The sequence below is a fragment of the Equus caballus genome, chromosome 9 (genome assembly GCF_041296265.1).
Source record: "Equus caballus isolate H_3958 breed thoroughbred chromosome 9, TB-T2T, whole genome shotgun sequence".
Taxonomy (NCBI): domain Eukaryota; kingdom Metazoa; phylum Chordata; class Mammalia; order Perissodactyla; family Equidae; genus Equus; species Equus caballus.
Window position 1 is genome coordinate 57816905 of NC_091692.1, and position 25912 is coordinate 57842816.

Consider the following 25912-nt stretch of genomic DNA (forward strand, 5'->3'; position numbering starts at 1 on the left):
AAATCCATGAAGGCAGTTATCTATGCCACACTCACTACGGTATTCCAAGAACTCAAATGCCTGTTGAGCGAATGAATAAAACACATAACAGGAAGGCCACTATACTTGGCCCTGACCAATTACAAATTTAGTTTTCACAAAGTTTCGGGACATCCAGCACACCACAACTCTGGTGCACAACAAACTACCCCAAAGTTAGTGGTTTAAAATACCTTATTAAGGCCCAGCCCTATGGCCAAGTCATTAAAGTTCCATGCACTCTGCTATGGCAGCCCAGGTTTACAGGTTCAAGACCTGGGTGCAGACCTACTCCACTCACCAGCCATGCTGTGGAAGTGTCCCACATACAAAAAAGAGAGGAAGATTGGCACAGATGTTAGCTCAGGGCTAATCTTCCTCAAGGCCAAAAAAGAGGATTGGCAGCAATGTCAGCTCAGGACAAAATCTTCCACAGCAAAAAATAAAATAAAAATAAAATACCTTATTCTTTCTCCCAATTCTGAATTCAGCTGGGTAGTTCTGCTCCATGTGTTATCTGCTGGTGCTGGACTATTCAAGATAGCCTCTTCCCTCACATGTCTGGTGCTGCTGGCATGGCTGGCACAGCTTGATGTTTGGCTAGAAATCTCTCTCCACCTCATTTCTCCAGTAGAATCACCAGACCTCTTTACACTGTGGCTCAGAGTTCCAAGAGGACAAGCCCCAATGTGCATGTGCTTATCAAGCCTCTGCTTGATGACGTCCCATGGACCAAATCACACTGGCCCAATCAGTGTGGAAGGGGACTAAAAAAGAGTGCAAATACCAGATGTGGCTCCTTGGGGGCCACCAGTGTTAACTGCCTACTCAATCTTGTGATCCTAAGGCAGATAATCAAAGTCATGACGCTTCATTTTACCAATAAAGAATCAGACTCAGAGGTTCAATCATTTGCCCAGGATTACATGTCTAAACGGTAAATGGAAAAAAATGTATCAATCCATGCTATCAATCTTTGCAAGTGGCAGTAAGTCAAAGGTTCATTACGGCCTTAGTTACTATGTCTCCTTGCCCTCTACTTACCTTCAAACTACTATTCTATCTTTGTTCCCTTTCCTGATTCTCAGTAGCCAACTGTGGGCAACTTTGAATATCTGTGCTCAGGAAGATAACTGTGAAGATAATCCAAAATGGAAGGTGTTTTGTAGCATTATCTAGTGAGTACCAGATATTTATGAATAATATGGTATGCTCCAGAAACTCCTAACATTTCAAAGAAAATAAAGCTGCCTTATAATGAAACTAAAAGACCTGTGAATATAAGAGGAATATCCTCTACTGTTCCCATCTTCACCAGAATGACAACATGGCAGCCTGTAGTAAACCAACTCTCTCTCTCTAAGCCTGCTGTATTTTTAGTTCTCTCCTTCCCCAGAAGGAAGGAAATGGTTGAGTCAAAGAATTAAGTCACTAGGAACTTGTGAGAAAGATCTACCACAAGTGTACGCAAATTTACAGTATCAAGAAACTGTTTCCAATACCAATTGAGGCTTGAGGCATTTATTTAAAAATATATTCATATATACATCCACTTGACATTATTACATTTTAACATTCATCAAAAATTAAAGAGTTTTTAAGAATTTTTCAAAGTCCCGTACTGAGGCTTTGGCAATCTCTTCACAAAATATTTCATCAGGCATAGATACCAGTTTGTCCAAAGAGATATAGTTAGGTTTTGCTGGATCATACTGTGCTCTTCCTAAATAGGTAAGAAACAAATGTCTTTCTTTGACTTTAAACAACCTTGTATTAAATATCTAGAAAAGAAAAAAAAAAAGTTTTAAAAAAAACATCGTGCACTGAAAGATGATTAGAATGTTTATTTGGCTAAAAATTTTAATAGGCTAACAATTACAAAGTATTCACCACATGCTCAGTAACTATGATAAATGCCACAGGGTTTAAATCCTATGGGTTCTGCTAAGAAGTTATTATTAAAAAGGGACTCAAAACTAACCAACATAACAATTATAAAATAATTAAGGACTACACTGTAGGCAAAGAACACTGACTAATCCAGAGAGAGGGGAGAGGCTGTTACAGGAAATCCTCAGGCGCCCCTCCAAGCCTACTTAACCAGAAGCTTTGAGGGGGGCCCCACAAGTCCCCCAGGCGATTCTGACGCCTGCCAAGTTTGAGAACCAAAGTTGGAGATCAACATCTATGGCATCAAAAGATTTATAAGATTTCATACGCTGTGAAGCTTCCATACTTTTTTTTAAATTCCTGCTGCTGCCTCTCTCTGACTAGTATCAACATGAAGTGAACCTGGCCACTAGGGGAGCAATTAGGGAAAGTACGTTTTACCTGTCTCAGAGGTAAAACTCCCAAGGAGGAGAGTGAGTGCCAGCAACTTTAAAAAGGAAGCAGGCTGAGTCCCTACAGCCAGCCACAAGACAGAAGGAAGAAGTGGGAGACCTGGCCACACTTGAAATAGAGCCCTGAAGCTGAAGAGACATCTGTGAGGCTCCCCGGCAAGGCCCAAGTGAACTGCATTCAGTACTAGTTCTCAGTTCCTTCCCTTGGCTGTATTTCAGAGGCACTGGGAACACCTGACAGGGCACATGTGAACTACATTCAGTACTAGTTCTCAGTTCCTTCCCTTGGCTGTATTTCAGAGGCACTGGGAACACCTGACAGGGCACATGTGAACTACATTCAGTACTAGTTCTCAGTTCCTTCCCTTGGCTGTATTTCAGAGGCACTGGGAACACCTGACAGGGCACATGTGAACTACATTCAGTACTAGTTCTCAGTTCCTTCCCTTGGCTGTATTTCAGAGGCACTGGGAACACCTGACAGGGCACATGACCTCTAGGAGCCTTTCCTATGTTTGAGTAGAAACAAAATAATAAGAGATCATTTGGAGAGGACATTTTGAAAAACAATTGTTGAAAACTAAAGTTCTTTGAAAACAGTGACCAAAAAAAGTATAATGTGCTAACTCAACATACGATTGGCTTTCTGTGGGAACAAAACATCTTTTTCTCTCTCTCTGCAAAAACAAATTACATGCTGTTCTGCCTTCATTTTGGCAACTAAATTTCCATTACTACATTATTACTTCTCATAAAGATGTAAAAAGCTTTTAGACGTATTTCTTTAGAAGTATGCCTATGCAATAACTCTTGGCTTAGAAAAGTATCATACAACCTACAGACAAGACCACAAATGACTCAGAAGCTCCCAAACTATTATTAATTTCCTAAATGTAATAATACTGAGAAGCATTTATACAGCTTATGATATTATATTACTTCTCCAATGGTTCAAAGTGACTTTATTACCAGAGATTTGTGTGCTCTTTTAAGTCCAAATACCAAAGCTCAGATTGAGTTTTTCTTTTTTCGTTTGTTTGTTGACCACAAGGGGCCATTTTGCCATTGTCAGAAAAATTTCATCCTGTTAATGATCCATTAAATTCTCAGGCATAAAAAAAACACCCTGGCCTGAGAATTACTGATCCTCTTTTGTCCTAGGGTGGACTCCAGCTCTGCATTCAGACACCCGCAGTCAGAGGAGAAACAAGGTGTTAGGGGATTCTGAATATAACTTCTTTCCTTAACTAGTGATTTCCTCATGTGCATTACCCTGTTTTTGTTATCCTTTACCTCCCAGGATTGCTGCTTTGATGACTAAACTAGCCAGTTCTTAAGTTATAATTGTTTCCCTCTTTTTAATTAATCATAAACATGTGCCAACCAGAACTGCTATTTGCCTGAGAAAATTAGTTTCACACCACTGAATTTTTTAAGCACCAGCCAAAAATTTAAAGTCTGTATCAGTTTCCTGGCAGTCCTACTGTCAGTTAATGTATTTTTCCATTAATGAGTTGTATTTTTCAGCAATACCACCCAGACTCCTAGGAGTCAGAGAATCTCCATATGGAAGCTACAGTTCTACCACAGACTTCCCAGAAGCTAGGGTTTGGGGTGCCTAAAATCTGTGATTTTAAACAAGTGATTTTGATGCATCTGGTCAAGTTTATAGTTTCCTCTATTTGGAAAGTTTCTGTCCATCTTTGAGACCCCACTCATCCTACTGATAACTCAAATTTCACTTAGAGTGGCAGCATATCCTAGTTGAGAACATGGGTTTTTAAGCTCAACTGCCAGAGTTCTGACCTTGGTCTGCCCCGTGTCACCAGGGGAACCTTGGACAAGTTACTCAATCTCTTTATGCTTACTCTCTTCATTTGTAAAATAGGGATAATAACAGTACCAACCTCATATAGTTGTTGTGAAGATTAAATGAATTAATACAAGGAAGTGAAGACAGAGCTGGCACATAGTAAGCACTCAATAGCTGTTATTATTTTTACAGATTTTCCTACCTCTTCTAAATTAAATAGCTCTATAAGACATCTGGTTAAGACTCTAACATTATATAAAGCAATTACATTTTTAAAACCTTCCTTCCACACCAGATTACAAGTTCCACAAGAAAGACCATGTCTGACTGATTTTTGTATCCCTAAATCAGACTCTCCTATCATGCTCTACTGTCACTGAATTATCTACCAACCCAGGGGAAAACTAATTTTTATGCTTTTAGTTAAAGATTACTTACTTTACAACTGTTCTATAAGCCAAATTTGCACCACTGCAGGCTTCTAACATTTTATAATGAATATATATGCATTTGATGAAACAGAAAAATTCTCTATAAAGGGACTATTCACAGTGAAGTATGACAGGTAAATAATGCTATTTGTAAAGGAAGTGTACCAAAAGCCATCTAGTTCTGAGAGTTATATTAAAGTCATATTTCTTTTGCCCATTTTTACATCAAGAATGTAAGCACATGGAGTAGAGGGATCACTTTAATGAAATTCGATCTTTCACTTATCCACTGAATACTTACCAAGGGTCTGTCTATTCACATGGCCAACAGCAAAGAAGGATGGCATCCTTTGTTCAACACGTATTTATCTAGGGCCTACGAACTGCCCAGTATAGTTCCAGGCACTGGGATTTCAGCAGGGTATAAACCCGACAAGATCTCTGCTTTCAAAGAGTTAACACTCTTGTGAACAAGCAAATAATGTCACTCACTAGCTAAAGAACAGGAAAGTCTAATTAGCTTAGAAACTATAATTATGGCTTTGGCATGATGGCAAACTGGAGCTGTTTTATGCTTTGGTAGGAGATCATTAAATATGGCTTAACTAATGGATTTAGATAGACCATAAGTAAAAAGTATATGTAGAATTGAAAGGACCTTTAAAGGCAGTGATCTATTCCAAATTTAAATGGAGAAAAACACAAAGGAGAATACGTTAGATTCCAAAGGACATAACAAGAAATAGGTAAAAACTACAGGGAAGGAGATTCATCACCAGAGATATGCATGTGTGCCTTAGAAGTTGTAAACTTTTCACAAGTGATCCCTCTACTCCATTTGCTAGATGTCTTGATAAAAAGATGGGCAAAATAAAGATGACCTTAATACAACTCTCAGAGCTAGACTGCATTCAGTCCAATTCCTTCATAAATAGCAAGGAACTTTCACAAGTGAACAGCAATATGCACCTAGAGAGCAGCTCCAAATGAAGGGCAATGCGGCTCCTGCAGAGAGTTGTGCACTCCTTACCTGCGGGAACCTGACAATGACATGGTGAGGAATGCTCATCACATTGTGAACGTAGTCAAAAGTCTCAGTGAGTTTCCTTTTATTTGCAGTTAACATCTTTGGGATTTTGGTGATCATATGTTGAATTTCATTAAGTTTAAAACCTAGCTCAAGATGATAAACCTAAAAGAAAGTAGAATTGTTATGAATCATGAATAGAAATAGTTATTTTGGTATATGCCAGAGGACACATTGATTCTTTTAAAATTTAAAATAAGAACATTAAAATCTAGAGATAAAGCTATGCCAATGCCCTCAAGGGAGCATAGCTTCCTGCTTCGGGGGCAAACTGAATTTCAGACCCTTCTCCTGAGAATGAGCTACTCACAGCATGGTGATCACCATGAAGATCACCAAAAGGAGCTATCATAATTATGAGATAGAATAAAGGTGGACATGGGAGGCCTGGTCAGGTTATCTGTATGGACCCTACACCACACAGACCAGCAGTAAGATTTTCAAAGTGCTTTTTGAGCCTCTGCTCCCAAGCACACTCATATACATGTTATCTGGAAAAACTACATGTCAAATTTCCAGACTGAGATGATAAAACTAAACACCCAAATGTGGGTTAGGTCCTCTGTGTACATTCATAGAAACCTATGGCTCCCCCATTAATCCATTGCTCTTATCACTCTGCATGCTATCCCCCAACAAGACTGTAAGCTCCATGAGAGCAGGGACTATCTCCCCAGCATGGTGTGTGGGCAGGTGCTCAATAAAAACTTCTTCAACAACTGAATATGAAACACTTTAAGCACCTCAGAAAATAGGTCTTATATAATAATTTCAAATACTACTACAGCTCTGTATACTAACTAGTCAGCTGCCCTGGCTCTACACTATTCTCTCTTGGAGGTAGGACAGTATCGAGTGTCTAGTATGTTCTGTGATAGAACTAGAGCTGGCAACTGGCACAGGTTCTAAGGAGAGCAATGTGCTGGCCACTACTCTCTTCACAGAAATCTTTTGGATCCAGCCTCCAAAAGGCACCTCCCCGCTACGGAGGAATCTGACATAGACACAGACTCTCATACTGGGCAACAGAAGCAGTTTCCAGGTACCACCCAGATACCTAATCTATTACTCTAGGATTATGGGTATCAATGTCTGCAAGGTAATTTACTCATGTACCATCTGGTCCACATGTGAAAATATTATTAACTAAAATAAACTGCTTGCTAGATATTTATTATATCATTTCCTATGTCCATCATTTTAGAAATAACTTCTTTTATAATCCAGTTTTCTCTAAGATGACAGAAGCAAAATGTATCCCCTTCAGAAGACTTAAACATTTAAAGAAAGAAGCTGATTTCTCAAAAGCCTGAAGTCATTCTACCTTCATATTTTCTTTCACGGGCTCCAGACTTCCAGTTAGCAGCCTTGGGAGACGAACCACCAGATCTCGAGTCTAGAGTCATAAAAGAAATTATCAGTACTACATATGAATATGCAACTATTTTGGAAAATCAAGGCATTACTAGGAATACAAAACCAAAATTTCAAATATGACCTGTCAGAGAAATGCTAGGAATAACAGAAATATACAAACATAATACTGTTTGAGGAAAAACAAATACTGAAAACAAAACTTCAGGAACCAATTTGCTGGAAAATTATATAATGATACAGCTATATGCTTAACCTAGCAGGTAATTCATCTTGTTCAGAAAATACCAGGCATTTACAGAATTCATATGGGCCACACATCCATTAGAAACATGAGATTTAAGTGTTACTAAATGTAGCTGATATGGAAATAGACAATTCTCTCCTTTTCTTTACCTTCTTCACAGTAAGTTGAAGTTCTTTCTGAAAAAATCCCAATCTGTTGTCCAATCTTTCCACTGAAAAACTCAGCAAAAATGGTGCCTTTCTGACCATCTGTGCAATATCTGCCTTACTGAAATTTTTTGATTGTAGATAAGCCACTCTAGAGAAACAAACAAAATACATATGATAAACATTTACTAGTGTCATGCTATTTTCCAAAGTAACAACTGTTTTTAAAAAGGCTCCCACACCAAAAAAAAAGATAAGTTAAACATTCTACAATAATGTAATAATGGCCAAAACATGGTTAAAACAAAACAAGCATCCATCCAACTCTAGAATGGTTTCCATTTATACTTGGAAACAGAATATAATTCTGAAATCCACCAACAGATAGATTCCCTTTTCAGTGAATCTGACTTATTACTTGGTAGAAAAAAATGAAATAGCTTCTGTTTAACAATTTTTTTTGCTAAGAACAGAAAACATACACATTTAAAAAATAAGAGATTCAGAACTTGTTTTACAAAGAAAGATCCTCAAACATGGCTGAAACTAAGAGAGAAATTATTTTAGTACATATACTGAGTATGTATTTTCATAAATAATTCTTACTATAGTCTTTCAAGATGTTATTCTGTTAACAACTAAGAAATTTCCTAAGTTTGTGGGAACCAAAATAAGATAGTAAAATATAGAAAGTTTGACAATAAAATAACATTATTTTTAAAAATTTATAAACATAGTAAAAAGCAGTTTTATTAAATGCCTAAAATATACCAGAACATTATCTTGTCTAATTCTCACCAGAAAAAACAAGAACAAACCTGTGAGCCAGGTAAATTTTCCACGTTACACTTGAAGAAACATAGATTCAGAGAAGTTAAATGACTTGTCTTAGACCACCAATGACTTAGGCCACCAGATTAATGCCAAAGCTGAGATCTGAACTCAGGCATGCCTACACCTAATGCCAATGATGTTTCTCTACCATATATCAGAACTTATATTTTCTACTCAAATGACTATTACTCCTTTAAAGCAGTCCCTTAGAGGCCATGAGAGAAAAAACTGATAAATTTAACTACATAAAAATTCAAAATGCAAGGCAAAAAAACACCAAAGTCAAAGACAAGTGACAATCTAGGAAAAATATTTATGACATGTCACAGAGAAAGAACTAATTTTGTTAATATACAAAAGAATACTTACAAAAATAAAAGGGCCCAACTAAAAAATGGCAAAGAACAGATATAATTTAAAGAAAAGGAAATGTAAATAGAAATTTGAAATATGGAAAGATCCTCCAAACATCTGATGCTCCAAACATCATTTCCAAAACAACGAGGCATTAGCTTTATCTATAAAATGAACTGAAACCATAAAATGTGATAGCACCGTATTAGTGAAGATAATAGGGAAATTGGCACTTCTGTACACTACTGGTGGGAGTGTTAACTGGAAAACAACCTATACGCAGGACAATTTGCCGATATCTATTAAAACTGCAATGCACATATCCTTTGACGTAGCAATTCTGCTTCTAGAAAACTGTCCTACAGAGATCCACCCATATGTGTGAAATGACGTAGTGTATACAAGGAGAGTCACTGTAGTCTCGTTGTGATAGTAAAGACTGGAAACTGCCACGTGTTTATTAATAGGGGACTAGATAGATCTACAAATGAACTATTCTAGCTTAAAAAGAAAAGGAAGCACCGACAAGAAAGACTCTCCAAGATATAGTTAAAGAAAGAAAGTGGGGTACAGAATGGTATGTGTCAATGCTACCAATTCTATGTATGTGTGTTAACGTATAAGTGTGTACAAAGATATACATATATGCTTGTGTATGATAAAACATTCTTGGGAGGTTGAACAAAAACTTGATAATAGTAGCTGCCTCCAGAGATGAGTCTTGGAAGGTTGATGAGGGACAGGAATAAGTAGGCAAAAAAAAGGATTATTTTTTTTTTTCATTTTTTTTGGTGGCAGCAAGGGTCAATATCTGATTCAAACATTATCAAGGGGCTGGCCCCGTGGCCAAGTGGTTAAGTTCATGTGCTCCGCTTCAGTGGCCCAGGGTTTCACTGGTTCAGATCCTGGGCGCAGACCTAGCACCACTCATCAGGCTATGCTGCGGCAGTGTCCCACATAGCACAACCAAAAGAACCTACAACTAGAATATACAGCTATGTACTAGGCGGCTTTGAGGAGAAGAAGAAGAAAAGAAAGGAACTTGCTATCCTTCTTTAGTGGGCGGGACATTTTGGAACACACTGGAAAAGGGAGCCTATGTGATGGGCTTAACCCACTTAACCTAAACTGGCCACACAACATTGAGGGGCACCACCAGGGGAAGGGAGAGCAAGAGGAAGCAAAAAAAACATTATCAAAACTGTTGTCTACATTGTGATCACTTTTCTTCTTCTTTTTTTTTGGTGAGGAAGACTGGCCCTGAACTAACATCTGTTGTCAATCTTCCTCGTTTTTTGCTTGAGGAAGACTGGCCCTGAGCTAATATCTGTGCCAATCTTCCTCTATTTTGTATGTGGGCTGCAGCCACAGCATGACTTGACGACCAGTGCGTAGGTCTGCACCCGGGATCTGAACCTGTGAATCCTGGGACGCCAAAGCAGAGCACGTGAACTTAACCGCTACACCACTGGGCCAGCCCTCATTTTTCTAAGAAAACATTAAGATATAAGGCCCAACCAAAAAAATATTTAAATAATTTAAATGCAGATTATTCATTTGAAAATTCTTAGAAAGAATCAAATAACTTTTTTATACATTTAAAATTTTCCTCATTAAAAAGAAAACAAGTATATAAAATCAGTGTTGTTACAGAAATTCTAGAAAATAAAACTGTTGTATATAGCAGAGCCAGAAGCTAAGTTCAACTAAATGAAGATTATCATATCCTTGCTTCTTCCAGTAGAAGCTTATTTGTCACTGTATATCCTTTTGAGTACATGTGGATAAATTACCTATTAAACAAGTCCAAGTAATTTAAGAAATGTTTCACAGTTTAATTTACCAGTCAGCCAGGCTTAAAAACCATTACACTACGAGAATATCCTTATGATATTATTCCTTAGTCGTCAGGAGCATGTGTGATCTTGAACAAGTAACTTAAGCTCCTTTTAAGCTTAAGTTGGCTTCCCAGAATTAAATGTAGGGAGACGATACGGTGTAGTAGCCAGGACTCCGAGTTAGACTAACTGGTTTGAATCCAGCTCTGCCACTTACACTAGTGGTGTAGTATTGGGCAATTATTTAACCTCTTTGTGCTTCCCCTGTAAAATGGGGATACTAATAATAATGGTGCAGTAGGCAGCCTCTGAAATGGCCCCCAGTGATCTCCACCTCCTAGTATGCATGCTTCCTAGCAATAAACCTTGAGCAACTAGGGCGAGTTGGTGTCTGAATCGGAGGGAACAGTGTTCCTGACTAAGGAGGAGCAGAGCTGGATGTGTCAGATTGAGTTTACTAAAATCATTCTTTCTCTTCCTTGTATTGTAATAGCTTATCTACATTAGACCAATCCGTAAGTCTCATGAAGGGACACAGCATGTTCATCTTACATGGTTCAAGTCTAGCTCAGTGCCTTGCAGATATAAAAAGGGCTCAAATTGTTCAATTAAGAAATGCAGTTTTTTGTTTTGTTTTCTCTTAATTCAGATTCAAGGCATTAGACTCTGATGGTTCAAGGAACTGCAAAGCTCTCCGAAATGTAGTGAGGCTCAAAGTTAGTGTGAGACTAGTCTGGGGAGAGAAGACTAGAGGCCGAACAATTAGGAGACTGTTAATCTTCTGTTACTTTACTTACTGTTAGTGCAGTAATCTTCATGTGAAATGATGGCGGCCCAAGGAAAGTATTCAAAGTGAAGATTAAGGGAAATACTTTGACTGATTTGAGAGAGAGAAAAATAGAACTGATAGGCCTTCATGATTAATTAGATGTGGACGCTAAAAGAAGAGAAGCCAAAGTTAATGCCAACATTTCTGATTTGGGCAACAGAGTGAACAGTGCCCCCATTCAGTGAATCTGGAAATACAGAGAAGAAATGATTTAGGCAAGAGGTGGGGATGATGATGGATTCGAAATGTGAACTTAGGGACAGGGACTCTGTTTTGTTCTCTGAGGTGCTCCCAATGCCTAGCAGGATTCTATCTCACAGATCAATACTATCTCACTGTATTGATTCTCACAGATTCAATAAATTCTTTGAATGTTGAATGAAGTACAAAGATGTTTATGGAAGTGCTATTTAAAGAAGAAAAAAAGGAACAACGAAAATAGCCAACTTACAGAAATGATTAAGCAAATTGTACAATAATTTGCCAAGAAAATGTCAAATGACTACCATCTAAAATTGGTCAGAAAAAAACAAAGTTCAGGCTTTCATAACTTTAAGTGCACTCTCAGATAATTCTGCCCCTTTTTAATGGAGTTTTTAAAAAGCTCATTCCAGTTTCTGAAGAGAAACAGTTAAGTACTGACTCAGCAATAAGTTGAAAGCAAAAAAAATAATGGGTAGTGAAATAAGAGTTTTAGATAAATATTGATCAAAGGTCCATAACAAGAAAATAACATTCATGTTCATTATCTCAGTAGATCATGTGCAGCTGAGACTTAAAAAATAACTTTCACACACATTTCCTCCATAACTGTTTCTTTGGTTATGTGAGAATCATTCTAAAAGCCCTACCTGGTCTTAAGATTTTCAAGGTCTTCAGAGAAAATAGCATAGTTTTTAGTCAGGAATGTTCCCAGTTGGTTATCCTCTATACCCAAATCTTTAAGAAACAGGAGTATTTGCTTAATGTCTTTTTCAAAATCCAGTCTCAGAAGGAGGTTGGCTGCATCTGGCTGTTTTTCTATCTTGGACAAATCCAATCCTATAATAAATTACAAACACGGTTTGAAAATAACTGCTTAGCTCAGTCATTAAACTTGATACAGAGAAACAAGAAATTACTGATGGAGATCAACAACCTATCTATGGGAGAACTGAGATTGGCCAATAGAAACTTCTAAATACCTTTAAACTAAATTGGTTGAAGGAAGAAAAATAAAGTGAAAATGTAGTATTTATTTCAAAGCCATGTATAGAGGAAAACAGTGCATTTCGGGCTAAATTTCCACCCAAAACAAATGCACTGTCACCCTGGCCTAGGATCATCATCTTTATCCAAGGTTTCGTGAACACTGTTTGAAGGATGCTTATGAGCCCCTAATGTTCTCCATGGTAATTGCTTGACTGGTAATTCTGCAGGGTAACAAACTCTATGAATAAATTATTTTCTTTGAAGTTAATCATTTTCTTAGTTATAAGCATTATTTTTAAAATATGCTCATAATCCCCTCCATAGGGGGAATAAAAATGACCCTCTGTCTTACTCATTACTCACTGTAATATCCAGGTGTTTAGCACAGAGACAAGTACCTTGAAGGAGTTCAAGAAATGTCTGCATGAGAAGGGGGAACATATGCAGCCCTCAGGTGCACAACAAAGCAGAAAGTACACACTCTGTAACCTTCACCTATCCTTAGAATCTTAGGTGATCTAAGTAAATGAGACAAGGGACAGGAGAGAGAAAGAAGGGGAGAAAGCAAGTTGTTTTTAAGTATTCTTTGGTTATGGATATAATTAGATGTCAACATTAATTAGGCAGGGAATCAAAGTAACCTGTAATTCAAAATTCTCATTAAAACTGAGCATTTAATGCTCTCATTTTTTCCTTTTATCTGATTAAAATAACAAATTAAACAAGGATAGGAAAGGTCTATTCCTTATTTTGAGAATAAACATTCAAAGATAATGTAAAACCAAGTTTAGACTTAAAATTTTCTATTCTTAAAAATATTCTTCTGGTTAAAAACAACTCTCAAACTGATTTCTAGATGCAACTTTACAGTCTTAAATATAAAAGCAATGAAATAAAAACATTTTTAATGGTGTCCATGACCAGAAAAATAAATAATAATTCCATATACTATTAGAACACGTGCACACATACACAATAAAGACCAGAAACAAATCCAGGATGAACTAAAAATTTAGCATATCAAATAAATGGGCAAAAGATGGACTATTCACTAAAATATAATGGGGCCACTAGCCCCATTATTTGGAAAAAAATTGAGAATTCCTTCTAGTCTATGCAGAAACTGATACATAATAATGTACACCTGAAATTACACAATGTTATAAACCAATATGACCTCAATAAAGTTAAAAAATTTTCTAAAAATTCATTCTATATCTAATACAAAAATTTCAAATTGATTAAGAATTTAAACGTGCACTAACTCTAAAACTACTAGAAGAAAACACAGAATTTAAATACTATTATTTTGACCACATAAAATATACAACCTATGCCTGGCTTTCTGTATAATATATATTTGTATAGAAAAAGGTCTGGAAAGCTTCTCAACAAATTGGTAAGGTGGTTACCTTTGGAAAGTAGAGCTGGAGATGTAGAGAGGGTGAGTTCTTTGTCTTGTGATATTTGTACTTTTAACAACTAGATTTCATTCTTTTGTAACTTAAAAATAATATTCCTAGAAAAATAAATTATTGGATAGATGGATAAATAAATAAGATAGAAACTAGTTTCAAAAATCTGTGATAAGTGGGGGAAGGGATGTTTTAAAAATAACATAAAGGGTTCAGACTTCAAATTTAACTAAATATTACAGCTTACATGTGCTGAAGTGCCTTGCTCAGCATGAGCTGTCACACCCTGACTGTGCTGAAACAAAAATCCTGAAAAGCTGCTTTTTAACAGCCGTAGGAGGGCAGAATCTCATCAGGAGAGCACACTGCTGTCAGCACAAATCACTTCAGCTTACTCACAATTTCATTAACTTGAAAAAATAGTCACTGAATGCCTACTGTAGACCAGGCACTTCGGGTAGGCTCCGGGGATATAAAAAACTAATAACGCATGATTCTACCTTCTGGGTGACCACGGTCTAAGTTGGCTTTATCCCAGCAGTCCAGCAACTACAAACATTACCACCATATTCCGTTATGGTTACACGTATTTAGTGTATCAATTAGGGATCTGGCAGGCAACAGAAACTGCCCCAGAAAATTCAAATAAAAAGGACTTCAATAAAGGGACTCTATACGCAGGTGTGAGCAGAGTTAAGGGAACAAAGAAGGGCACCCGCCCCAGTCCTAAAGGGACAAGGAGGGAAAAAGTACTACCCGAACTCAGAGGGAGCTGGAAGCTAGAGAGAAAGGACTGCTCAGCAGGAGCAGCTGCGATGGAGTGAGGCAGTTGCATGACCCAAAGCAAGGAGGGAACAGGGAAGAAATACTCCCACCTGCCCTCCCTCTCCTCCTGTAGGTACCTCCCACTAGCTGATGCTGCCCAGAAGGCAGCTGGCAAAGGAGCCCTAGTGCAGAGAGGTCAGACTCCCGGGATGTAGAACAGGCAGGGAAAGGCAGAAAACAGAGAAGAACCAGGACATTTGAGTCCTCAAAAATACTGTCTGACAATGCAATCGTGGCTCCTCTAAGGCACTGTCATTTCAGTTACTTCTCAGACCAGCATGCAGATGAAGGAATGGCTGAAACATATTCCAAAGCTCTAAGAGTACTGTAAATTATTTAAAGATAAGGACCATGTCTTACGTTTATCTTCTCACCATAGCACTTCTTATCACAAGGCGAGGAAAGCTGTTCCAAAAGGAAGGTGGCTGCCTCCCCTGTTTGCAGATGTCCTCTGTCTCACTCCCTTGGGCCCAGAGAACACTATGTGTATCTCTTATGTGGGACCTATCACTTTACCTTTCATCCTGCATTCCAGCAGTTATTCTTATGTATGTTTATGCGGATGCTTCTGAAGACTTGAAGCCTTCTTGAGAACAAAGGGCATTCCCTATACATTTGGGTGACTTTCCCAGGGACAGATGAGTAAACAATTATAATAGTGTTATTAGTGCTAGGATGCAAGTTAGCCGGGGTTGATGTGAGAACCCAGAGGAGGGTCACTCTGTTTGGAGGGTCAGAAAAGACATGTTAGAAGTTACTTGAACTTGAGTTAAGTTCTCCAGTTATCAGAGCTGGCCAACCAAAGGAGGGAAGTGGCAAGTAGTGAAGCTAAAAAGGTAAACAGGGGCCAGACCATGAAGGACTCTGATGCCATGGAGACACTGTGAAGGATCTCAAGTAGGTCACTGACCTAGTCAGATTTGCATTTTAGAAAGAGTACAACATTACCAAGATTATCGGGCAATACTGCTGACAAAAATACTATCAAGTTAGGAAACTCCTAACTTTTCAGCAAAAAATGAGGACCTAAACTAAGGCAGTGACTGGAGAATGAGAAAAGCTGATGGATTTGAGGGATAATCCCTTACCTATCCTGTTCCTCTTGATCCTCCGAGGGAAAAGAGGTTCATTATCTGGGAAAATCAAGTAAGAGCAGTGCCAGACCCAGAGATAATGGGAAAAGCAGAAGTTTGCAATAAGTTGCTAGACTGAAAATAAGAGGACTAAATAGAAGTTTGCAGTGTGATCCTCTGGCTGCCTTTAACTGTCCATATCCAAGTGCATCCTACATCCTACCAGTCAACAAGCTAAGATAATCACGGAGCAGACCTAGAGAGAAACCATCCAAATCAAGATGACAGCGATCTCCAGGAGGAAGATGAGGAGGTAGTAAAGAAATGGAACTAATATATCGTCTGATAGGGTTAACTGTAGAAAACACCATCCTGAGAGGCCACTGGAAGGTGTGGGAAAATTTAGCTCTAGGAACAACAACAACAACAAAATAATCAAATAAAAAACAAGGCAATTATTAACTCTGGAAAATGAAAAGTTGTACAGGAAGGAAAACAATTATAGTATACTTCCTGGAGAACAGCGAGCAATATTTAGTCATAATGGCATCACTAATAATTTATCTAAAAATTGTTAATATAACTACATTGGGAGAATTAAAGACAATAGGGGAAAAGAATGTGTGTACATACAAGAGATCAACTGATGTCTAAAACTAATGAACCAAGCAAAAGCACTATAAACAATCAGAGTTTAAATAAACACCTAGAGGTTAAATACAAACAGAGCCATCAAAGGAGACACCTCCAGGAAATGGGATGCAAAGTTGGGAAGAAGCAGGGGGTACAGTTTTTCACTAGAAGTCTTTTCTACACTATTTGTCTTCTACTTATGTATATGTACTACTTTGATAAAGTTTAAAAATGCTAATTTAGAGGCCAGCCCCGTGACACAGTGGTTAAGTTCGCACGTTCCGCTTCGGCGGCCCGGGGTTCGCCAGTTCACATCCTAGGTGCAGACATGGCACCGTTTGGCAAGCCATGCTGTGGTAGGCGTCCCACATATAAAGTAGAAGAAGATGGGCACGGATGTGAGCTCAGGGCCAGTCTTTCTCAGCGAAAAGAGGAGGATTGGCAGCAGTTAGCTTAGGGCTAATCTTCCTCAAAAAAAAAAAAAAAGAAAAAAGCTAATTTAAAAAGGCAAAAAAATAAGTGAAGGGTACACTCAAAAAGTACCTGTAGATTAACTCACTTACCTAGAAGCACTAAGTTCTGCAGAGTCTCAGAATGATCCACATAGTCTCGAAGAGTGAATGAAACTGGGGGCAATGGGGGGGCTGCAATGATCTGCACAGCCTCCTCCTCGGAAACTGGCTGCAGTGGAGACAGCGGAGGCAAATCGTCCAGTCCTTTAAAGCCAGCCACGTGGAAAGAGAGAAGCAAGTTAGCTCTCCATTCTGTACACCGAAAGCTATTTCTACCAAGACAGGCTCTTCCCTACTTTGCTTCTTTTTAAATCTTGGGATCACTTCAGAATTAAACATTTAAGAAGTCCAAATATTTTCTACCTCCTAAGAGGTAAGCTTAAGACTATTACAGATCAACTACTGTTCCTCCAAAATAAGAAATCTGTTGATAAATTTCTACTCTATAAGGAAGAGTCCTGTACAAAATTCCTTTCCTTTTCTTCACTTTTAATCGGTAAGAATGCTAAAGACCAAGTGACCTTCAAGTACATTTTGAGAAAGAGATTGAGTCTACCATAGCTTGTTAACTTAGCCAAAAGTACAACATATTCTACCAGCCTGAATTGTATGGGTTAAAGTCGTAACATCCTGAAATGTCTTTGTCTTCATCCAATCCCCTCTCATCCAAGTTATCAAATATGTCTTTAAGAAGACTTCCATGATTCTATTTCTACCTCCTGTAGTCATTCGGTAAGTGACCCTCTCTAGTACAGCCTTGATTCTGAGATTTTGTTGTTTTGTTTGTTTTTTCTTAATCAAACACAGTATGGAAGACACTGGGAACTGCAACCTACCTTACTCAGGATTGTGATTTTTCTGTCCTATTTTTTGCCTCTAATCACTACCCTTTCTCATTTCTTATTGCCAGCCTCTCCTCCCTGCCTCCCTCTCTCCAGCTTGCTTTCTTTCATATTCTATTTAACCCAATATTATCTAATTTGCAGTGAAATAATCCTTGCATAGGAATATTCCTACAATAGAAAGCACAGAAGTGAGAGGAATGACTAAAAGGTAACATAAGAGAGCTTCTAGGGGTCATATAACTGTTCTATTTGTTGACTGTGGTGGTTGTTACACAACTAACTGCCTATGTCAAAATTCACAGAACTGTATACCAAAAAAGGAAGATTTTTACTTGACGTAAATGATACTCTAAGAAACCTAATTACCACCAGAAAAAAATTTTTTACAGAATCTAAATAATAAAGTATTTAGATGCAAACATTATATATATAGGTATAAAATAATCTTATATACACTAACCTACACACTTTTTTTCTTAGTCGGTAAAATAAAGATATAACAGAAGTAAACGATTAGAACTGACATTGTTCTTTTTCTTGCCTGGTACAAAGTATGACTTGAAACGGGCTAACAGAATGTAAACAGGTAGGTTGTTCAAACTACCAGAATGGGGCAAAGGGGACTTTTTTGAAAGCTCAGAATTACCTTCTAGAGACAGCTCAGAATCAAAGTTGGGTGTCTTTTGTGTCTTCTGCGACTGTTCATTCACGGAAGGAAGCAGAGTGCTTCGGGCAGAATTACTCTCTTGCCTACCGGAGTTGGCCGACTGGCAACCACTCCACATGGAGGAAGTCCTGTAAGTCTTAAATCCCCACTGGAGAAAGAAATTGTCAGAGGACATCTGAGGCTGAGCAGAAAAGCCACACAACAGAGTTTTCCCAGCCCTCTGAGAGCACTGTCTGAGTTGTGGAGCAGTAATGACGCTAATCAATTTAATTGAGTTGAACCATCTGGGTATCTGTTGGGCTGATAGGGCCATTTTTCTTAAAGTAGCCTACAAAGGAAAAATATAATTGTCAAAAATGAGAAACTTACTTTACTTAAATGTTTAAAACAGTATTCAAACAACAAAAAGATAAACTAGAATTTTTTCCTAATTAAAAGGTGTTTAATAAATTTAGATGACAAAGTAGTCAGATATTTCTTAAACACAGGAAAAGCCAAAAACAAGGTAGTCTCAGTTACAAACCGAAAGACAGGAACTTCTAAACTGGAAAAATAAAGATATGCTTTACAATTTACAAGCAAAAAGCAAAATCACTAGTATAAGAAAAACACTTAAAAATCTGTAAATGTTCAAATTACAGCTGAACCCAATAATCTGTTAATTTAATAATTTACAGAAAATAAGGTGATGCAATTCAGTGTTCTTGAAATTTGGTTTGAAGGAGGTTTAAGAAGCAGACTGCTGATCAAAATAACACTGAATTATTCAAATCCATTTTATGTGTATACATTAGACACAAAAAAACAGGAAGACATCTATTTTGTCTTAAATGAATCACTGAAATATTATTATTGCTATCTAGAAGGTTGTTTCTTGCTTATCCTCAGGGCTGAACACAATTGTTTACTTCACAGATAAAGCTGTTCCTCAAAAGGGAATTGAACAAAACAAGTTTTGTCAAATTCTGTTTGACTGCAGAAAAAAAGAGAAAGAAAAGCCTTCAAAAACAAAAAAAGGTCAAAATGAAGTCACAGAAACGCATAAGCAACCAGCAATGAATTCATGTATACTATCACTGAAAAAGCAATTGTTTTTAAAAAGACTTTTTAATCAAGAAAGGCTGTCGTTACTTTAAACTCCAGGAATATGAAGGAATTTTACATTTAGCCAGCTTAAATAAAAAGGTAAATTTGATGTATATAATTTTACTGTAAATAAGATAATCCATATAAAACACAGCATGGAGTCCAGCATATGGAAATGCTCAACAAATGTTAGCCATTATTATTATTGATTACACAACCAAATATAAATGAATTCTGCTGAATTAATTGTTGCATACAACTTTTTGCTTTGGTTTTTCTCCATACTGGAATTCAGCTTGTTTTATGTTCTGAATTAGGCCAAATTCTTTAGGGTCTAACCTCCTCTTGGAGATATGTAGCTTAGGGAGCCTCCTGAAAGAGATTTATAAAAGTGGAAGTCTCACTGTTATTCTGAACTGATTTTAGAAAGGCAATAGGTATTCACAATAGTTTCGTGGGATAGGTGATTTTTGTTAAATTTTGGTAGAAAATGAGCCTCCAAATCTGTCAAGTTTTCCCTCAAACCTACAACATTCATTCTCTGCACACCAAAGTCACAGGTCACTAAATTGGAAGCCAGAAAACCTCAGTTATGCTACCTTGACAAGACTAAGTTTCTTGAGTGGGCTAGCACAATGACTGGCCCACGATGGGGCTTCAATAACCATTCCTTAAATAACCATTTTTTAAAAAGGTTACGGGTACAATTAGATAATTCCTAAGGTCCCTATAGGCTCTAAAACGTTTTGACTTCTAAGTTCATCTAGCATTTTGTCGTACTTCAAAGCAAACTCCTGAAATCCCAAATTCACTCTGAAGCTTTTCCAGGCTCAATACTCCTCCCACATCAGACAGATTGCCTTTGGAATTCAATCCATATTCATTAAAAGACTTTTATGCATACAACTGTTTATCCTTGTATTTTTATTTACAAGCGCACTATCTTCTCTGCATCACCATTTCATTGCTGTGTGTACCTCTTAACAACTGGTTAACGGTTCGTTCACGAAAGCACGGCTGGGTCTCATCTCTGGATCCACCCACTCAGCAACTATTCCCCCTTAGCCCAGAGCCTTGCACTGCCCCAAAGTTTGTAGAACGGAAACGATTCCATTGCAACAATGGTTAACTCATTTGCCTACACGGTATTCAAAAGCGGGTTAGGTATGCACAGATGTGTATAGAAGCCCTACGTAGTGATGTCTTCTAACACGACTCTTTCATCAGGAAGATAAAAGAAAAAAGTCTTAATTCATAAGTCCATTGAAATGTCATATACCAGTTCTCAACTGTGTGCTTTACTACTTGGCTAGGAATATGAATTAGCATTGAAATACTGTTTTTCGAGAGTTCAAGATTTCTACCTCTGTACGGCTGATAAATGAAAGCAGGAGCTGAAAAGGGGGTGGGAGGATGGCTTCGTAATAAGGGGCCTCTCATCTACCGCTCGCCGCCCTCCCGAGGCCAGTTTACTCCATTTCAGTTCCCCACACGGAACTTCCGCAGGAAGACAGCTGACACGGCGGACCTCCTTCCGCGTCCTCCGCAAAGCGCGCTAATAAACCCGCGGGGTCGCGTTTTCGTCTCGTCAGTCAGGGAAAAAATAAAACAAAATGAGTCACCCCGATTGGGCCGCGAAGACCGAAAGGCCATGAGGCTCGGGGGAGCGGCCTGGACGCAGGTGGACGCGGACCCGAACCCCAGTCGCGAGCGCGCCCCCCGCGCTCCGGCGGCTCCGGCTTTACCTGTGGCGAGGCCTGTGCCTGGCGGTCTCTCTCGCGGCAGCTGCGGGGCTGACACGCCCGCGCGGAGTGTCCGGCCGCGCTGCACAGCCGCTCGTCTGCCGGCCCGGCCGGCGCGGCGGCGCTTCCTAGCCCACGTGGGCTGCGGCCGGAGTGGGCGAGACCATCTGCGGGGCCGCGCGGGAGGAGACAGGGCGGCTTGCGGCGGAAAGAGCAGGCCAGGGGGCACGGCTTCGCTTCTCCTGCTTGCCGCTTCCCTCAGACCTCGTCCTCTTGGCATCTAAAGACACCGTGAGACCATAGGGAGTCCTCTTCCAGGACGCCAACTAGGGCACGGCCGGCGGCGTCCCCTGCCCGAGGCCGCGTTGGTGGCGCCGCAACCCCGCCTTCCCGCGCCCGTCCTTCCCTGGGCGCCCAGGCTTTGCTCCGCGCCAGACCCGTCCCCGCCGCCCGGCCTCCTCTCCTCCGTCTGCGGCTCGTCATCTCTGGGGTCCCAGCCTCCACGGGCCGGGACCACTGCCGCCGCTGCAGGACGGGGAGGCGGGCCATGGCGTCCTGCGTGGGGAGCAGGACCCTGAGCAAAGATGATGTGAACTACAAGATGCATTTCCGGATGATCAACGAACAGCAAGTGGAGGACATCACCATCGACTTCTTCTACCGGCCGCACACCATCACCCTGCTCAGCTTCACCATCGTCAGCCTCATGTACTTCGCCTTCACCAGGTGTGACGGCCAGGGTGCGCGGGGGTCGCGATCTTGGGCGAAGGGAAAGGGCGGGCGGGAGGTGGTGGCGGGGAGCGTGGCCCGGTGTGGCTTCTGGGTGAGGAAGCGGGCTAGCTGCTCCAGGCACACACTCGCAGACCCGCTGCCCAAGCAGCTCCTCCAGCGGCCCAGTGTCTCCCAGCACACCCAGCTTCCTCCCCTACAGCTCCTCTGGACTAGCGTTCGCCCCTACCCCCCAGGCCCTAGCCCTGCGATACTAACTCTCCCATACATCGTCTCGGGCCACATCAGGAGCACTCGCGGGTCACCCAGCACGCTCGTCACCCCATGCCCCCGAACTCAGCATCGCCCCGCACACACATCACGACACGGCCCCCTCCTCTCCAGCCCCCGTCCCTACCCGGAACACCGCATGAATCATCTTGGATGCACCACTTTCCGCACATAGCACCACACAGAAAACACCCCAGTCCACAGCGTCTACATGCACCCTACACAGGCCCAGGACACAACCCAGACCCCTTCCACTGGAACTCCTCCGGTATTCAGCACTACTTGCAACGCACAAAATGCACATGGGAGGTGCACCACACAGTCTTTCCCATGCAGCACCTCCTGTATACACTGCACACATATCATCTGGCATTACCCTTCCCCCAGCCTCAAACACGACCATCTATACCACAGCACAACCTGCCGCTATAGACACGCATCACAGCGGACCTTTCTCCTTCCAGCACAGCCAGTATCCATCACCTCTTGTGTACATTGCTGCACAGACACCAACCCACCACACATCACACTGTGCACACCCTGCCCTGTTCATCACCTAACATACATGCTGAAATGAGAGATCGTCAGGCAGTTGTAATGGTGCCTGGTGCGTAGTAAACACGATGGAAGTGTTCAACAAATAAAACACATAAACTTTACAATATAACACAACTCTCCTATCCCACTGAAAACATTCACACACACATACAAACACATGCTCAAGGCACTTCTAATATGTATCTACTTAGGCATAGCAGCTACCCAGCCTGACTCTTGACCCACACGTCATGCAACTCTACCTCACTGAACGTGTGGCCCCTCAACCCCAGCCCAGGGAATGGATTCATCCCTGATTCATAATGATACACATGGTTCCATAATGATGCCATGGTTCCTACTTACAAGGATTTATATTTTCTGAGTGAACCTCTAAAGAAAGAAAAAGCATGCCTTCCATTCCATTATGGCTTAAAAGACCAATCCAGAGAACTATAGTTTTGGAGCCAGACTGTTGGTTTCAAGACTAGCTGTGTGTCCTTGGTTAAGTTACTTAACCTTTCTCAGAGTCTCAGGGTCCACACCTGTAAAATAGGAATAAAGTATGTACTTATCTCATACGGAGTTATGAAGATTAAAAGAACATGTATGAATGCACTTGGCAGAGTACCTGTTGCACAATTAATGTGAGTTACTTCTCTCCCAGTATTTTTATCTGATAATCAATGGTTCTCAGTCTATGTCAGCAGAAAACGTACAGGAGTATATTGGGTGATCACAAGCATTGGGGGAATTTCTGGCATTTAGCAGGTGGCGGTTAAGGATGCTAAATGTATCACAATGCATGGGACAGCATTGTACAACAAAGAATGAATTGTCCCCTATACACACGCATGTTCACATACACACACACAGAAGTGCCATTGGTGCCTCCCTTGGGAATCACTGCAGTTTTCATATTTTCATAAAACCGGTAATATCCTCTCACATCACACTTGTTTCTCACCTCCATAGTTCATTTGACTCTTGGGTCTTATTTGGTAAGTGTTTATCTATCTGCATGAATCTACCTAAAGCTATGAAGCATATGTAGCAATTACTTACTGTTAATTGAGGAATACAGCTAGTATTTTTGTAAAGTCTTCTGCTAATGCTGTGCAGTGAGATACGATCTTTCCACAGTATCCAACCAAGAACGTATGTGTAGCTTTGGAGAGAAATCAGTCTTGTCCCTAGTTTTCATTACCCTCAAATACTTCATCATATCATCTGATTTTACCACTTAATTTTTGTGTGGCCGTTTAATTTTGCTAAGCCTCCGTTTCCTTATCTGTAGGTAAAATGAAAATATCTAGTAATACCTCATAGGATTGTCTGTCATGAGGGTTCAGTTCATTTTTTTAGATAATCTGTGTTTAGCTTGGAGCATGACAAATAGTAAGTGCTCAATAAACATTGGCTATTGTCATTGTTACATCATTTCATTGTATTCTAATGTCTTCTAAATTATATTTGGCATTAAGTGAGGACGTAGTATGCTCTATAATTGAGACAAAGCAAAGGCTTTGGAAAAATGGACATTGCTTTGCTTGGATAACGTACATGCCTGTTTCATCTTAACTTTAGTTTAACTTCATCTCATATGTGGGTTGGCAATAGTGGAATTAGTGCGGAAATTTCTTTGGAAATTAGAAAAGTAATTATGGTATTTTATTTTAAATAATGAGAAGCAAGAATGAGCAGTGTGTTTTAAACTTTTATCTTTAATATTATTTCATGCCCTTTCAGAGGAGATCTCTCTTCCTCTTTTCTAATACAGAAAGTCACATTCTTTTGGAATTTCCCTTTTACAGCATATTCTGCCAAAGCAGTTGATAAATTGCAGCAGTGATAGTATAAGAAATGATTTGAATTTTAATAGCTTGTCAAAAGTGATAGGCATAATCTAAACCTCAGACTATGGCCTTTTCCAAAAATGATAATAATCTTCTTTCTTCCACTAATTTCGTAAAAAGAAATCACATATTGAAGAACTAATTAATAACAAGCTTCACCTTATATAAAATCGTAAGCACCACTAATGCAATTAGTTCTTACTGTATCTTACCCCATTTTTTGTAATGATTTGTGAACCCGTAAAGTGGGATATTACCGTGTTAGCTCTATTTTCCTCCATAGAGATCGAAAATAATGACTTCTTAAATGCAAATTATTCATTCTGTGCTGTTTCGTAATGATCATCTCCAGCACCTCAGGCTTATTTTATAACAGGATTTTAGATGACTGTTCAGTGCAGTTCTTTCAATAAAACTTTTAAAATATGTCTTAAAGTTTGTTTTTCAAAGACGAGGCATCTAAGAGACAGGGAATAGAATACTTTGGGGATGTCATATTACCAGTATGTGAGAAGCAGTGCTGGGTCATATCACATGCTGCAGAGACACAGCAAGAATTTAGGATTGTGAAGGATTAGGTACATTGCACTGAAGTCTAACACAAGTGGGGATTTGTCAAATAGTTCTTTTGCTAAATAGCAACTAGGCCAACTCACCGTTGCATCATAGCACTTGAATCTCCTGTCCTATCACTGTCAGTAACAATAAAGCCAGATGCTATCGAATCATTTTCCCCCAAGATTTGAAAAAGCTCATTTTGCCACATTTTAGAATAAGTGTTTTTATAAATTAATTGCTTTGGCGTATGTCTTATAAGTTTGTTCAGCCAAAGTAGGGCAAGGAGAACCTTTGCTTAGCTCAGAGTATAATAATTACTGAGGGACCTCATATTTACTCTGCTTTCAGAGGTTGGTAAACTTGGAAACATTGAATGGCCTTAGTTTTAAAAACTGAAGCTATGGATTTAAAAACACCAAAACCTACTAATCATATCCATAGGAGCCAACCCTCTCCTTAAGAGGGACCTGGCAATAAGACAGTGGACTCAGCCTCTCCTGTTGCACTGGTCCAACCACATCATGACTTGCCTAGAAGAGATTGACTTCCTGAGCTTGCTGTCCCTAAGTGCTTATCAACTTGTCTATGCTACGTTTCTCCTTGATGTGGCACTAAGGAGATGGACAAGGGCAGGGAAAGGGACAGGTTTTTTATTTATTC

General features: G+C 39.6%; 2 protein-coding genes across 6 annotated transcripts in view; one reads left to right on the forward strand and one right to left on the reverse strand.

Annotated features, from left to right (window-relative positions):
- Window positions 1-1523: 1523 nt before the first annotated feature.
- Window positions 1524-21433, reverse strand: MTERF3 (mitochondrial transcription termination factor 3). Of its 3 annotated transcripts, XM_070222377.1 has the most exons (10): window positions 21306-21425; window positions 18454-18802; window positions 17014-17166; window positions 13917-14023; window positions 12903-13022; window positions 12165-12354; window positions 7462-7609; window positions 7016-7087; window positions 5635-5796; window positions 1524-1799 (listed from the first exon to the last, which is right to left on the reverse strand). In XM_070222377.1, the coding sequence occupies exons 5-10, from the start codon at window positions 12943-12945 to the stop codon at window positions 1605-1607; spliced, it is 810 nt and encodes a 269-aa protein (XP_070078478.1). In that variant the 5' UTR covers window positions 12946-13022; window positions 13917-14023; window positions 17014-17166; window positions 18454-18802; window positions 21306-21425; the 3' UTR covers window positions 1524-1604. The 3 variants fall into 3 exon arrangements, with proteins under 3 accessions (XP_070078478.1, XP_070078479.1, XP_001490487.1); XM_070222378.1 differs by lacking the exon at window positions 13917-14023; XM_001490437.6 differs by lacking the exons at window positions 12903-13022; window positions 13917-14023 and having other exon boundaries at window positions 21306-21433.
- Window positions 21421-25912, forward strand: part of PTDSS1 (phosphatidylserine synthase 1) — a 66838-nt gene continuing 62346 nt past the window's right edge. For all 3 annotated transcript variants that reach the window (XR_002810380.2, XM_023648733.2, XM_023648734.2), the window contains exon 1: window positions 21421-22028. Coding sequence is in view for 1 of the 3 variants with exons in the window: in XM_023648733.2 (XP_023504501.1) it covers window positions 21850-22028 (179 nt within the window). In the remaining 2 variants the exon portion in view is untranslated. The remainder of the gene's footprint in view (window positions 22029-25912) is intronic.

Excerpts from the sequence above, each read along its gene's own strand:
- MTERF3 (XM_001490437.6), bottom strand. The coding sequence starts at position 18,787 with ATGGCCCTATCAGCCCAACAGATACCCAGATGGTTCAACTCAATTAAA. Across the intron at positions 7,610-12,164 it reads CTTGAAAATCTTAAGACCAG|AGTGGCTTATCTACAATCAA; the intron begins GTAGGGCTTTTA and ends TTGTTTCTCTAG. Across the intron at positions 1,800-5,634 it reads TCATTGTCAGGTTCCCGCAG|ATATTTAATACAAGGTTGTT; the intron begins GTAAGGAGTGCA and ends TTTCTTTTCTAG.